Source organism: Penicillium mononematosum, assembly GCF_028829835.1.
Source record: "Penicillium mononematosum strain IBT 11891 chromosome Unknown utg000003l:1.0-8172316.0:1.0-8177699.0, whole genome shotgun sequence".
In the NCBI taxonomy this organism is placed as follows: domain Eukaryota; kingdom Fungi; phylum Ascomycota; class Eurotiomycetes; order Eurotiales; family Aspergillaceae; genus Penicillium; species Penicillium mononematosum.
In genome coordinates this window covers 143172-155300 of record NW_026643273.1, presented here as the reverse complement: position 1 = coordinate 155300, position 12129 = coordinate 143172, and the positions used below count along the sequence as shown (strand labels likewise).

Below are 12129 nucleotides of genomic sequence, written 5' to 3'. Positions count from 1 at the left end.
CCTGCGGCTGTGGCCTCACTGCGGCTATTCGCGGAGTAGATGCCCCAGGCATGGAGATCTCCGATGTTTGGGGTCCCCTATGGAATCAGGGACAGTAGATATTCGCCGCAAATGGCTGTAAAATGGAATCAAAGTGAATATAAATGATATAGATTGACATGAGAAATCTGCTAGTAGACATACCAGCCCCATCAGCAAGTCAATTGCAGATTCTCGCGCCCTAACTCGACCAATGTGCATGTCACGTGACTCCGCTGTCGGCGCCGAAAACTCGGCGTCATTGACAGGCTCATTTGAGTCACAGCATATTCCCCATTCTTAATTGGTCTTCTTTTCTTTTTTTGCTATAAAAGAATCCCAGTGTCCATATTTTGAAAGCAAGTTCTTTTTTGCTTTAATCAAATCAATCTTGAGTCTGCTTGGCCTAGCTATAACCATACCCTACCTTTTATCGTCTCTTATCCACTTGCGCCCCCCGCGGTACCCCGCCAACATGCCGATGTATGTTGAAATGACTCTGACTCCGATTTGGTGGTTCTACATACTAATTTTCTAAAGGCTCAAGGATCCCTCAAAAAAGTATAAGGCTTTCAAGCCGCTGAACCTGCCAAATCGTCAATGGCCCAACAAAGTTATTGATAAGCCTCCTCGCTGGCTGGCGACCGATCTGCGTGATGGCAACCAGTCTCTGCCGGATCCAATGGTATGATATGATCTACTGCTTGCTCTTGGTTTCTCATATTGATTAGATTGGTGCTATAGGACGGCGAGCAAAAATACCGTTTCTTCAAGATGCTCGTGGATATTGGCTACAAGGAAATCGAAGTGTCCTTCCCGTCCGCATCCCAGACGGATTTCGATTTCACCCGCCGTCTGGTCGAAGAGCCTGGACTCACACCCGATGATGTCGCCCTGCAAGTCCTGGCTCCCTGCCGTGAGGATCTCATCCGTCGCACAGTCGATTCCCTGAAGGGCGCCAAGAAGGCTATCCTCCACATCTACCTCGCAACGAGCCCCTGTTTCCGCCGCATCATCTTCAACATGGACCGCAAGCAGAGTCTGGAGATGGCTGTCAAATGCACAAAGTATGCCCGTTCTATCACTAAGGACGACCCTGCCCAGGCTGGCACAGATTGGCAATTCGAGTTCTCCCCCGAGACTTTCTCCGATACCGAGCCCGAGTTCGCTGTGGAGGTCTGCCAGGCTGTTAAGGCTGCCTGGGAACCCACGGCGGAGAAGCCCATCATTTTCAACCTGCCCGCCACGGTAGAGATGGCGACCCCCAACGTCTTTGCCGATCAGATTGAGTACTTCTGCACCAACATGACTGAGCGCGAGAAGTTCGTTGTCTCAGTCCACCCGCATAACGACCGTGGCTGCGCTGTTGCCGCGGCTGAACTGGCACAAATGGCCGGTGCCGAGCGTGTAGAGGGTACTCTGTTCGGTAACGGTGAGCGTACCGGTAACGTGGACCTGGTCACTCTCGCCCTGAACCTGTACACACAAGGTGTCTCACCAGGGGTCGACTTCTCAGACATCAACTCTGTCATCAAGGTGGTAGAGGAGAGCAACAAGATCCCTGTCAACGAGCGTGCGCCATACGGTGGTCAGCTCGTTGTGTGCGCATTCTCTGGAAGGTTTGTTTTCTTTTCTTTTCCCCAGTGTGTTGAACTATTTTTGCTAACTTCTTTTGAAACCCAGCCACCAAGATGCAATCAAGAAGGGCTTCAAGCTGCGCGAAGACGGTGGGGGTGCCGACGAGGAAACCGAGTGGGTCGTCCCGTACCTGCCCCTGGACCCCCAAGATATCGGCCGTACCTACGAGGCAGTCATTCGCGTCAACTCCCAGAGTGGCAAGGGTGGTGCCGCCTGGATTATCCTGCGCAGCCTGGAGCTGGATCTCCCTCGCGCCCTGCAGGTCGAATTCAGCAAGATCGTGCAGGAGAAGACCGAGGCTGTCAGCCGGGAGCTGAAGCCTACCGAGATTGTCAATCTCTTCGAGGAAGCCTACCACCTCAAGTCCAACCCTCGCTTCACCCTTGTCGACTACAGCATCACCACCGACCGCTCGCAGTCCCCTGCTCCTCCCGAGCCCGGCAAGGCCCTCAACACCAAGAACCTCAAGCGTCGCTTCACCGGTATTATCGAGATCGACAACGTCCAGCACGCCATCACCGGTGTTGGCCCAGGTGCTATCTCGTCCCTGGCTACCGCGCTTTCCACCCTTGGTATTGATCTCGACGTCCGCGACTACAAGGAACACTCCATTGGTCGCGGTCGTGACACCAAGGCTGCTACATACATTCAGTGCACAGCAGCCGGCAGCAATCAACAGGTGTGGGGTGTGGGTATCCACCAGGATGTGGTCCAGGCTTCCCTGATTGCGCTGCTCAGCGCCGCCAGCTCGGTAAGATTCGATCTTTGAGATTTGTCTGCATGTCACCACTAACATTACTTTAGTTCCTCACCTCCCGCGCTGGCTCTCCTGCTCCTTTCCGTCCCATCCGCTCCAACACTCTCACTGACGAGGACATCCAGGCCCTCGAGCAGCTGTCCGGTACCCCTGATGCTGCCACATCTAACGGCGGTCTGAGCGCCAAGGTCAATGTCGAGCAGCTGACAAAACAGGCTGAAAAAATGTAAGTAATTGATTAAAAAAAGCCTAAGACTAAAAGTGATAGCAATAATGTGAATACCATGAATCAATTTGAAATAATCTATTTTCTTCAACTATTTCTACTCAGATATTAACATCGACTTAATTGAACATCTCATTGCCCCTATATGCATATCAACAGATATCTACAACACATGTCAAGCTATAAAAAGACCAGAGACATGGAATCTCACCAACCAAACAGCTCATCCAATCCCCATCCCCTCTTACTGGCCCCATAAGAATTGAACTTCTGCGGTCCCTCCGCCGAAATGATATACCCATGTTCACAAGATGAGAACGAAACTTTCGGCTGGTTCGCATAGAAGGTATCAAAGCCGGAGTCCAGTGCATCGGCAAGACTGTTGACTCTGCCGGCTGGGTGCAGCTGCTTCCAGGGGTATCGACATGCGTCGCCTTCGCAGGACTTGAGCACGAGCATCAGCGCATCTAACCGCGCTATTATTTGTGGCAGCTCGCGATTTGCGATCTTGTAGTTGGGGTGTTTGGCTGGGTGCGTGCCTAGATTCACGGTTTGATGGGGGTCGTTCTGTTTAACAGTGTTAGGGCTTGTTGTTGGATATAACTGTAGGGCAGAAGGGGAGGGGGGGGGCGGCGCGCTCACCTTCAGATCGAAGAATTCTTTCTCGTTCGTGCACCATACTGAATAGTATAAACTATAATCATCGGCAACCAGTCGGATGGCCTTGTATGTGTTTCGCTGGTAGCTGTTATGGGACTGGTCGACCTTGTCGCTGGCATACCCGTAGATGCCTTCTGGTACAGCCTATGTTCAATGTTAGCTGACTGGTCTCATGCGCTCTTAATGAAATCACTCACCAATCCCCAGTACTCAATAGCAACATGCTCGGTCCTATTGTCCGCCGTGCTGGCAGCAATAGTAGTAGGAATCTTCTTGCCATCCAACCCATCACGAGTCACCCCAGCTATATTCAAGAAGGTAGGAGCTAGATCCGTATGAGAAGTGATAGCATCCAGAGTCTGATTCTTGCCGATACCAGGGCCTCGGACGATGAGAGGGACGTTGATATCGGTTTCTATAAAAGTTAGCCATATACACCACAGACAATGAAGACCAACTCACCATAACCACAGTTCTTGCCAGGCTGCATCCGATGCTGACCGAGATGATACCCATTATCCGTCGAATAGAAGATATAAGTATTATCCAGTTCGCCAACCTTCTCCAACTTCTCAACAAGCTTCCCAATCATCTCATCGACAGCCTGCAAAGCCCGCAACCGACACCGCTGGAACTCATCAATATAATCAATATGCGTCTGATTCAACTCAGGCACATTCTGCACCCAGCTAACCGCATTCTCAATCAACGTATTAAAGCTCTCATCGCGCGGTGCCCGCGCATCCTTGAACAAATCCGCATGTCGCGGTGCAAACTCGGGTTCGCCGAACCAGTTCGCATTCCGCGTGGAATCATGAGACCCATTCGAGTGCGGCGCGTTCGGCGCTACTGTCAGCATCCACGGCTGCTCGTGCTTAACCGCTTCGTCGATGAATCCCTCTGCTTTTTCCGCGATCACGTCTGTCGAGTACTGTCCGTCGTACTTGACTGGTGCTGCTCCGTTGCGTGTCATCCGTGCGTACCAGTATCGGTAGGTGTACGGATCCAGGAGGAAGTCGGAGCCGTTGAACCCTCGTACGTATGGATCGTTGTAGTTGTCTTCTGTGTGGGCGTTCCACATCTTACCCACGTAGTATGTGTTGTAGCCTGCTTCTTGCATCCATAGTGGGAGATAGTTGTCGTTCCAGCCGGTTGAGACTACCTTTGGATAGCCACCGTAGGGAAGTCCCACGTCTGTTACGTTGGTGTTGTGTGGCATGCGGCCGGTCCAGAGATTGGCTCGCGAGGGACAGCATAGTGCAATTGAGCAGAAATGTTTGGAGTAGGTTGTCCCTTGTTGAACGAGGTTTTCCTGGTTAAAGTGTTAGATTGGAGGGGGATTGGAGGAAGTAGGGTTTGAATGGAATAGGAATAGACTCACCTGCAGCTTGGGCATGTGCTCTAAACCGCCTACATATTTACCCTGATCGTCTGTTAGAACAAAAAGAATATTAGGCTGCTTGGCAACAGCCAGAGTTGTCAATAACAGCAATTTCAGTAATTTCATGGCTGCAAAATTTATATGTTACTTGTTGAGCTTTAGAGCTGGGAGCAACTATATAAGTTCTTTAGCTTCTCCAAGCTCTGCGTCATGGGGACAAGACCGGAGTTGTGTGATTTCTCCATAGAATTGCATATTACCAACCGAATAGAGGTAATACTGTACAAAGAATATGATCAGCATGTCGGTGATAGGTTGCAAGTTATAGGGGAAGTCGATCAGTCGGAGTACAATACAATATACAACAGACAGACGTGGAGTATAAAGAAGAGATCGGCGATGGCGAGCTCGTGGACGGAGATGGTGTTAGGGTGGGTCGTGTCTTTTTAGTCCACATAGAATGATCGACCGTAAATAAAAAAAAGAATTTATCTACATTCGAAAGAAAGAGATATACTGGATATGTACAAATTGCAAACAGCTAAGGTATTGGGGATAAGGGTAAAACGCAATGCTAGGGGGAAAAAAAAGATCAGAACTGTCAACATGGGCCAAGCAGCCTTTTCAAAAACAAAATCGTTTTAAAATCTGTGCAATGCACACGCTCAATCCAAGTTCAAGCCTCGCAGTTGCCGATTGGGCGGTGCAGCATTGTTGCTGCCCGTGCGGTGGACATCATGTCCTTCTGCGCCTAGTGCCGACTGGTACATGAGAGCTTCTTGGGCCCAATCATCCATCCCGCTGCCCTGGGTGCTTGGACGTGCTGGTTCAGCGTGGGCTGTGCCAATAGCATGGCTGCCGTTGCTCCCTCCCTGGTGGCTAGGAAGCGACTCTCCAGTCGAGGGCTGTTCACCGCCAGGATATCCATACGATTGAGACTGGACCGGATCGGCCATATCAAAACTGAACCGGAAATCACGGTCCGCGTTGGAGGTACCCGCAGCGGAATCCAATGTGTCGTAGTGATGATCGTCAAACTCGGTAACAATCGTAGCGGACTGTGGCTCCTTGATATGAGGCACAGCGGGGCTAGGCTTCGGGACAGGAGTGGCAGCCACACTATTGTCAGTGGCACTCCCAAGTTCATGCGGCATAGACCCAGCTCGATCAGTGTGATAACTAGGCGCGGGATGACTAGTCTCTTCCAGTGTCACCCCGGCTGGAGAGCGAGGGACCGCCGCGTCGTCTGCATTCATTGCAGACTGTCGGACGCTGGTTCCCATGGTGCTTCCAGGCTTGGAAGCTCTGCTCATACGGTGCTGGGGCATGTCCGCAAATGGGCTGTCTCCCTCCAGGTCGCGAATGCTGAACTGAGCAATGGTTCGCAGCTTCCGGGTCACCCATGAGGCGAGAACCTTTCCGCGCTGCTTCTCGCCCAGACGCGAGCGGGGGAAGTCGCCGTGAGAGACGAATGCGACGATATCTGCAACAACCTGGTGCTCCATGAGAATGGCATCAACAATGACGGGAACAAGAGCGGCTAGATAGGCCTTGCGGGTAACCTCGACAACGACAACAACCAGCCCACCAGCCTGGAAAATAGCACTGAAAAGGTTATGTTAGCCTATATGTCTTATCTGAGAGGAATGCCTTCTACTTACCATCCTCCATTCACGATGTTGCGGTGGCAATTCTCCACGGAGTTTTCAATGTCCATAGGGAAGTGATTGAGACCGTTGACCTCGAAGGTCTCGCCGATGCTGCCAAGGAGGAACAGTACTTGCATATCGACTGGCTGGCCGCCAGGACCGATCGGTCGAGTAACGGTGTGAAGGAAACCAAGATCACCAGTACGGACATAAGGCACGCTGGGATCGCCATCGGCAACTCTGCCGTTCAATCGCTCGGCATCGAATTCTTGCTTGGATTTATAGAATCCCTGTGCGCAAGCGTCCGACTGGACCCAGATCTCACCGTACTCTCCAACATGTGCGAGGGTGCAGGTCTCGGGGTTCACGATCGCAATCTGGGTGTTGACTGGTACCATACCCGAATCCTGCAGCAAAAGCGCGGTGGGGTCGGCATCCGGGTCCACGGGATAGATAAGACCTTGACGGAGGCTGCGCAGGTCGAGCCATAGCTCGATGGGCTCAATGCACATGTATGATCGTGTGGTAATCATTGGGTTGAGAACATGCGAGTAAATAACGTTGATCGAGGTACGATCCAAGTTGGCATTGGCGAAATGTAGGCGTACCTTTCCATCTGCGTAATCTGGTTAGCTTCTCTTCAGGGCTGTGATGATAATGACACGTACAGATATCCGTTCTAGGTCGGCTCTCTGCGGAAATCATGAGGTTCTTCAGTTCTTGAAGCTGGAAGCCTTTTCCAGCCATAGCGCTCATTGCGTAGTCCAACATTTGACTGGTGGCGTAGGTATCCTTTATTTTGTACCTAGCAAGTGTTACGAAGAGAGTCATTGGGTTTTGAGCGAAGTCGACTGGCGAAACAAGGTATGTAGGCGCACCTAGTGTAATATGTTAGAAGGGAAATCTTCATAGATTAACAGCCAACTTACCGACGAAAATTCCCATCAGACAGGTGTGGAGAAATCCGAGACCGAGGGTACTTCGGACGCTTCCAAGCACTGGCCTCGAGCTTGTCATTTGGCAGGTTTCTTTCTGAACCTTGCACATGCCCATGATGGTTTCGTGAGAAATTTGGACCGAGATTCTTCGCTGGTCTGGCGTCCAATAAGTCCAGACCAAAGCGGGCAGATTGCCCTGGAGCCAAGCATCCTTCACAGTGTAGCCGAGCTCCCGACATCCGTGGGACTGCTTCGAGGGCTTTGTGGTATTGTAAATAGCAGGAACGCCAATGCGAAGGACTTGGGCGGACTGCTTGATATGTTGTGACACGAGCTTCTGCCTCATGACATGGTCAACCTCAGTATTGACGATGATGGCCTTGACGTTGAAGTCGCTGATGATGTGCAAGAATGCAGGGGCATCCTCCGAGAGACGATTTTGGTCAATAGGAGCCATTGGGATGACAACGGCACCTAAGCACAGACACGCATGGATGGCATAGATGTACTCCTCCGAATGGGTGTACATCAGCACGAGATGATCTCCTGGTCGCACCTTCACTTTGTTCTTGAGGTACGTCGCCACTGCAGAGACTTTGAGGTCAAACTTCTTCCAGGTGACGCCCTTTCCCTCCTTTCCACGGCCATCGATAGAGCAGTAAGCCAGTTCTTCGGCTTGGCGGGAAACTCGCCATTGAAGAAGGTCGACGATCGTGTTGAAGTTGTTCAATGGGGTGGAAGTTCGATCATCCATCACCACATCGCGATAATCCACACCCGAGTATTGCTTTTCCTGATAGGCAAGCAACTCTTGCCGTGATGCAAGGGCAGTAGGGGACCAGATGCCCCCCTCTGGGTCAACACCGACCGGTAGATTCATGACTGATCGTTCAACCCCAAACTTGACATGCACCGCGTGCAGCATACCGGCCTCGAAATCTTTGCGACAGAGCATGTTACCAATTTCTTGTCTGCCGTTCTTGGTGACACGCGGCAGACTATTCGGGGCTGTGAGTAGAACGCAGTACACCCGCAGATGGTGCTCTTGGTACAATACCTCCATACACCTGTCAGCGAGCGAATCAAGGAGAACCGAGTCGAGCTGCCTTGGTGGACCGCCAGAAGTTGTTGGCGCCGTCGAGGCCGAGTAAGACTCCAAAACAATAACTGGAAGATGTTCTTCATTGACAAACACATCAAACGCCGTACAATCATGAATTTTAGGCACCTTCTTAAGAATGCTAACAGTTAGGTGTTGAACGAAGAAGTATCGATGTTCGACAATCTCCTGGCCGTGCTCAACCCACTCGACCTTTTGGCGCAGACGATCCTCGTAGAGACCGAGGACAAAAAGTCTGCCCTCAATCACACATCCGAGCAGACCAGTGCGGAGGAACTCAGGTTCCACGAGTATCGGGGTCGGGTTAGTCTCCTCGAATTTGTAGGGACGAGCGTGGAATATCGCTTCTGTGTGTTTCGGCAATGCCCAGAAGCCACCGGAAAGAGAGGGTGAATCCACCCAAATCTCTCCAATAACGTTTGGTGTACAGAGAAGATTGGTCTCCGGATCGACAACGGCAAGAGTTGCGTCGGGAATTGGGTAGCCGAAAGCGCCAACACGTACAGCATGCGGCATACTACCGGCGTACTTCCGTGCATCCTCACCCATGGCCAGCACAACCACTTCATTGCTCTTCAAGGCCTCTTTGTCCAAGAGGACTTCACTTAGCTCGTTCTTAGGGCTTTGTTTGGTCGTCGAGACTCGTGATCCACCGCCTAAAAGACTGCTTCCGAAGCCAGTCTTAGTCTCAGACTTGGCAAGGTTCTCGTCTTCTTTTTTAGCATCGTCACGCGTGGCCGGGTCCATTTCATGGGTCAAAGAACATCCCATTCGCTCTTCACCACCGAGCCAATCACGCATACTAATGACCATACCTCCATGTTCTGGCAAGCAGAGCATTGGTGCCACAATTTCTCTCGCACGTGGATTCCTCATTGGACGAAGCCATCTGTCTGCCAGGATCTCATGGAACTCAGGGTCGAGAGTAAGTGTATCAATGAGACAGAGTTTGACGCTGCTGAAATTAGGCTCCGAGTTTTTCTTGAAATGTCTTGTCGACATCGGATCTTGTTGGTAGTTGTAGGTAGCAATCTTCAAGCCAGAGTAATCGGTCGCCATTACCGATGCCTTGTACTTGGTGATGAGATGGGCATATAAACCGGGCGTTTCTACCGCCCGGTCCTCGTGCCAAACCGTTGTGTGGCCCCCGTAAACGGTGAAGAGAATGGCCAAGATCATACCAATCCCTTGTCTCGGATCGAGGTAACTGATGATAGTCTCTCCCTTAGTGCCATACTGCCTGGCGTTTGACTCCACAGGGACCGTAGAAATAATTGCACTCAGACATGCCATTTGGTGCATGATAGTCCGGTGGCTCATCACAACACCACGCAGATCACCCGTCGGGGCCCTCGCAAACTCAATGTAGGCCAGGTCGGGAACCTGCAGCGCAGGCGTATCGTCCTTCTTCTTTGGATGGAAACTACCGAACTCATTCGTTTTCCACCACTCGACTCCTCGTGGCCAACTGAGCTTTTGGGCTGTGATGTCGCGTTGGAAGTTCTTCAAGTTGTTCTCGGTTGTCAAAGCCAGGTGTGCCTGGGTTGAGGTGAGCACGAGATTTAGACTTGTGTAGTCATCTAGACTGTTGATAGGCACGGCAACAACCCCTGCAATAAAGCAACCTAAGAGCGCGACAGCGAACTCAATAATCTCAGCTTCGCGGTAGATCAGAGCGACGCGATCTCCACGATATAGATTACTCTTATCACGAATGACCTGAGCAACTTTCTCTGCGCGGCTAGACAACTTTTCCCACGTTATCGATGCAACCTCCTTACCCTTTGCATCCAGCACCCAATATGCTGCCTGCTTGGGGTGAGCTCGAGCACGATGGCGTAAGACCGTGGGCAGATTGTCAAAGTTGGACATGGGGACATTTTTGTCGTGCGGATCGTTCAATGCGAAAGGAATCTCTCGAGGCTCGAGGGGAAGGAGGTGCTCAATAGCCGGTCCATGCTGAAGTTCTGCCGCGGCGGGCATCAATGGCGGGGCCATGTTTGCGGTTGGCGAAAACGCTTCCCCAGACTGAGAATAGCGGTGGAAGCCACCTCCATAGCTATCCCTATAATCATCATGCTGTTGCCCCGCAAAGTCAGAAAAGTACCCCTGCTGGGAATCAAGCATTGTTGACTGTCGCGTGGGCCCTCCAGATGCTGGATCGTAGTGTGCCACGCCGTCGTCCACATACTCGGCTTGAACCTGTTGGGCGGGGATATACTCCTGAGGATACTCCTGGGCGTACTCCTGGGCGTACTCGGGCTGGGAATTCGGGTTGAACGCGTAGTTCTGACTCATTAAGGTTGCCGTTCTGGAGCCATCCTGGCCTTGTGACCCTGGGATCTGGGGTCTAGGAAGGAATAGAGAGTCATAAGAGCTTCCTGAAGGCGCGCGATCATGGGCCTGAAGCATGCCTTCTCTGCTATGAGATCCTAGCGATGCATGCGACTGATCCTGTGTAGGTATACCGGTACCTTGACCATATCCGACGCCTCCGCTACCCTGTGAGCCATTGTAACTGCCTGCGTAAACGGGAGAAGCAATATGTGGCATGGATGATTCGGCAGTCGGTGGGCGAACACTCAAAATGGCAGGCGGGGCCATTCTAGGACTGGTCGGGGATGCATCGTAGCCAAGATTGGTCTGCGGATTGATCTCAAGGGGCTTGTTGGGACCGAAATATTGCGAGAGCAGGACGGTACGTCGCTTCTGGTATCTTCTTGTTGTTAGTTCTCTTATGCACCCGCTGGTCCAAAAGGCCCCTGTCGAAAGAACTGTATGACAAGGGACAATTGGCTTGTAATACTGCTTGTGACCAGGGATGGCTTACCCTTTCTCGGTGATATCGCCCTCCTGTCATGGACCATACATAAGCAAAAGGACACAACAAGTGCACAGAGTGTACATACCTCCAATTCCCGATCAAGGTTCCGCAAAGCGGCCTGTATGTCGGGGGACTCTTCCGCCATTTCGACGGAGGGTCGGAAAGCCTCAATTCGGGGAAACGTATCAAAAGCGCGGGGGAGGGATGGGGGATACGAGGTCAAGAACACCTCATCGCAATGCGCGTCTCGAGGGCGCAGGAGAGGGGAGGCTGATTTGCCAAGTGCAGCGCTGATAGCCGCAGATTGTATTTACCGGGGTGTAAGTTCGACAACCGTCAATCCGTCGTGTCTCTGGTCTGCGCGCAAGACACTCGCAACGTCACCCGCAAGGCGGTCAAGCGAGCCGAGGGCCTGAGACATGCGATGGAGAGAGAGACTATATATGTTGTACCTCTAAATATGTCTCAGTTATATATAGAACATAAAAGAACATTTTACATCTATACCATGGGGTCTACTGCATCGAGTCCCGATGAAGACTGTGGCGTTCAGGTACTGTCTGGATGTATCGCGTGTCCGTCCAGGCTCGGAACTACTGAGGAATGAAACATCAATTTACACCAGTTCAGGACTAGATTTGTGTATTCGGATGGAGAATGTTGTCTTCAATTGCACAGATTGAAGATTTACTTCGAATCGAAGCTCAAGAGTGTCCAGTAGAACCAGTAGACAATCATTGCAATCAATATAAGGCTGGGATTATTTGGTTTTCCCCGGGCAGGTGCGGATCATTATAGAGATTGAGGCCTGAGGCATAAAGGTAACAAGGCGATAAGGCATAAATCAGGTGATATCCACTCTCAGCCTACCCTAATCACATGACCCCCGCACAACCTAAGCGAGTCACACCAATTTCT

The 12129-nt window shown here is 51.5% G+C and overlaps 3 protein-coding genes across 3 annotated transcripts; 1 reads left to right on the top strand and 2 right to left on the bottom strand.

Moving 5' to 3' along the window:
• Positions 1–493: 493 nt before the first annotated feature.
• N7519_004954 (2-isopropylmalate synthase) lies at positions 494–2643 on the top strand (the record flags this gene model as incomplete). Its single annotated transcript, XM_057291730.1, has 5 exons — positions 494–501; positions 559–703; positions 763–1637; positions 1702–2407; positions 2461–2643. 5 exons carry the CDS (start codon positions 494–496, stop codon positions 2641–2643), a joined length of 1917 nt encoding a protein of 638 aa, XP_057146541.1.
• Positions 2644–2846: 203 nt separating this feature from the next.
• On the bottom strand, positions 2847–4806 carry N7519_004953 (sulfatase family protein; the record flags this gene model as incomplete). The annotated part of the gene is made up of 5 exons (XM_057291729.1): positions 2847–3206; positions 3282–3443; positions 3497–3714; positions 3762–4611; positions 4681–4806. The coding sequence occupies 5 exons, from the start codon at positions 4804–4806 to the stop codon at positions 2847–2849; spliced, it is 1716 nt and encodes a 571-aa protein (XP_057146540.1).
• Positions 4807–5345: 539 nt separating this feature from the next.
• N7519_004952 (putative AMP binding domain protein) lies at positions 5346–11356 on the bottom strand (the record flags this gene model as incomplete). Its single annotated transcript, XM_057291728.1, has 6 exons — positions 5346–6285; positions 6342–6945; positions 6998–7207; positions 7259–11103; positions 11218–11240; positions 11297–11356. The coding sequence occupies 6 exons, from the start codon at positions 11354–11356 to the stop codon at positions 5346–5348; spliced, it is 5682 nt and encodes a 1893-aa protein (XP_057146539.1).
• Between the last annotated feature and the right edge of the window lie 773 nt (positions 11357–12129).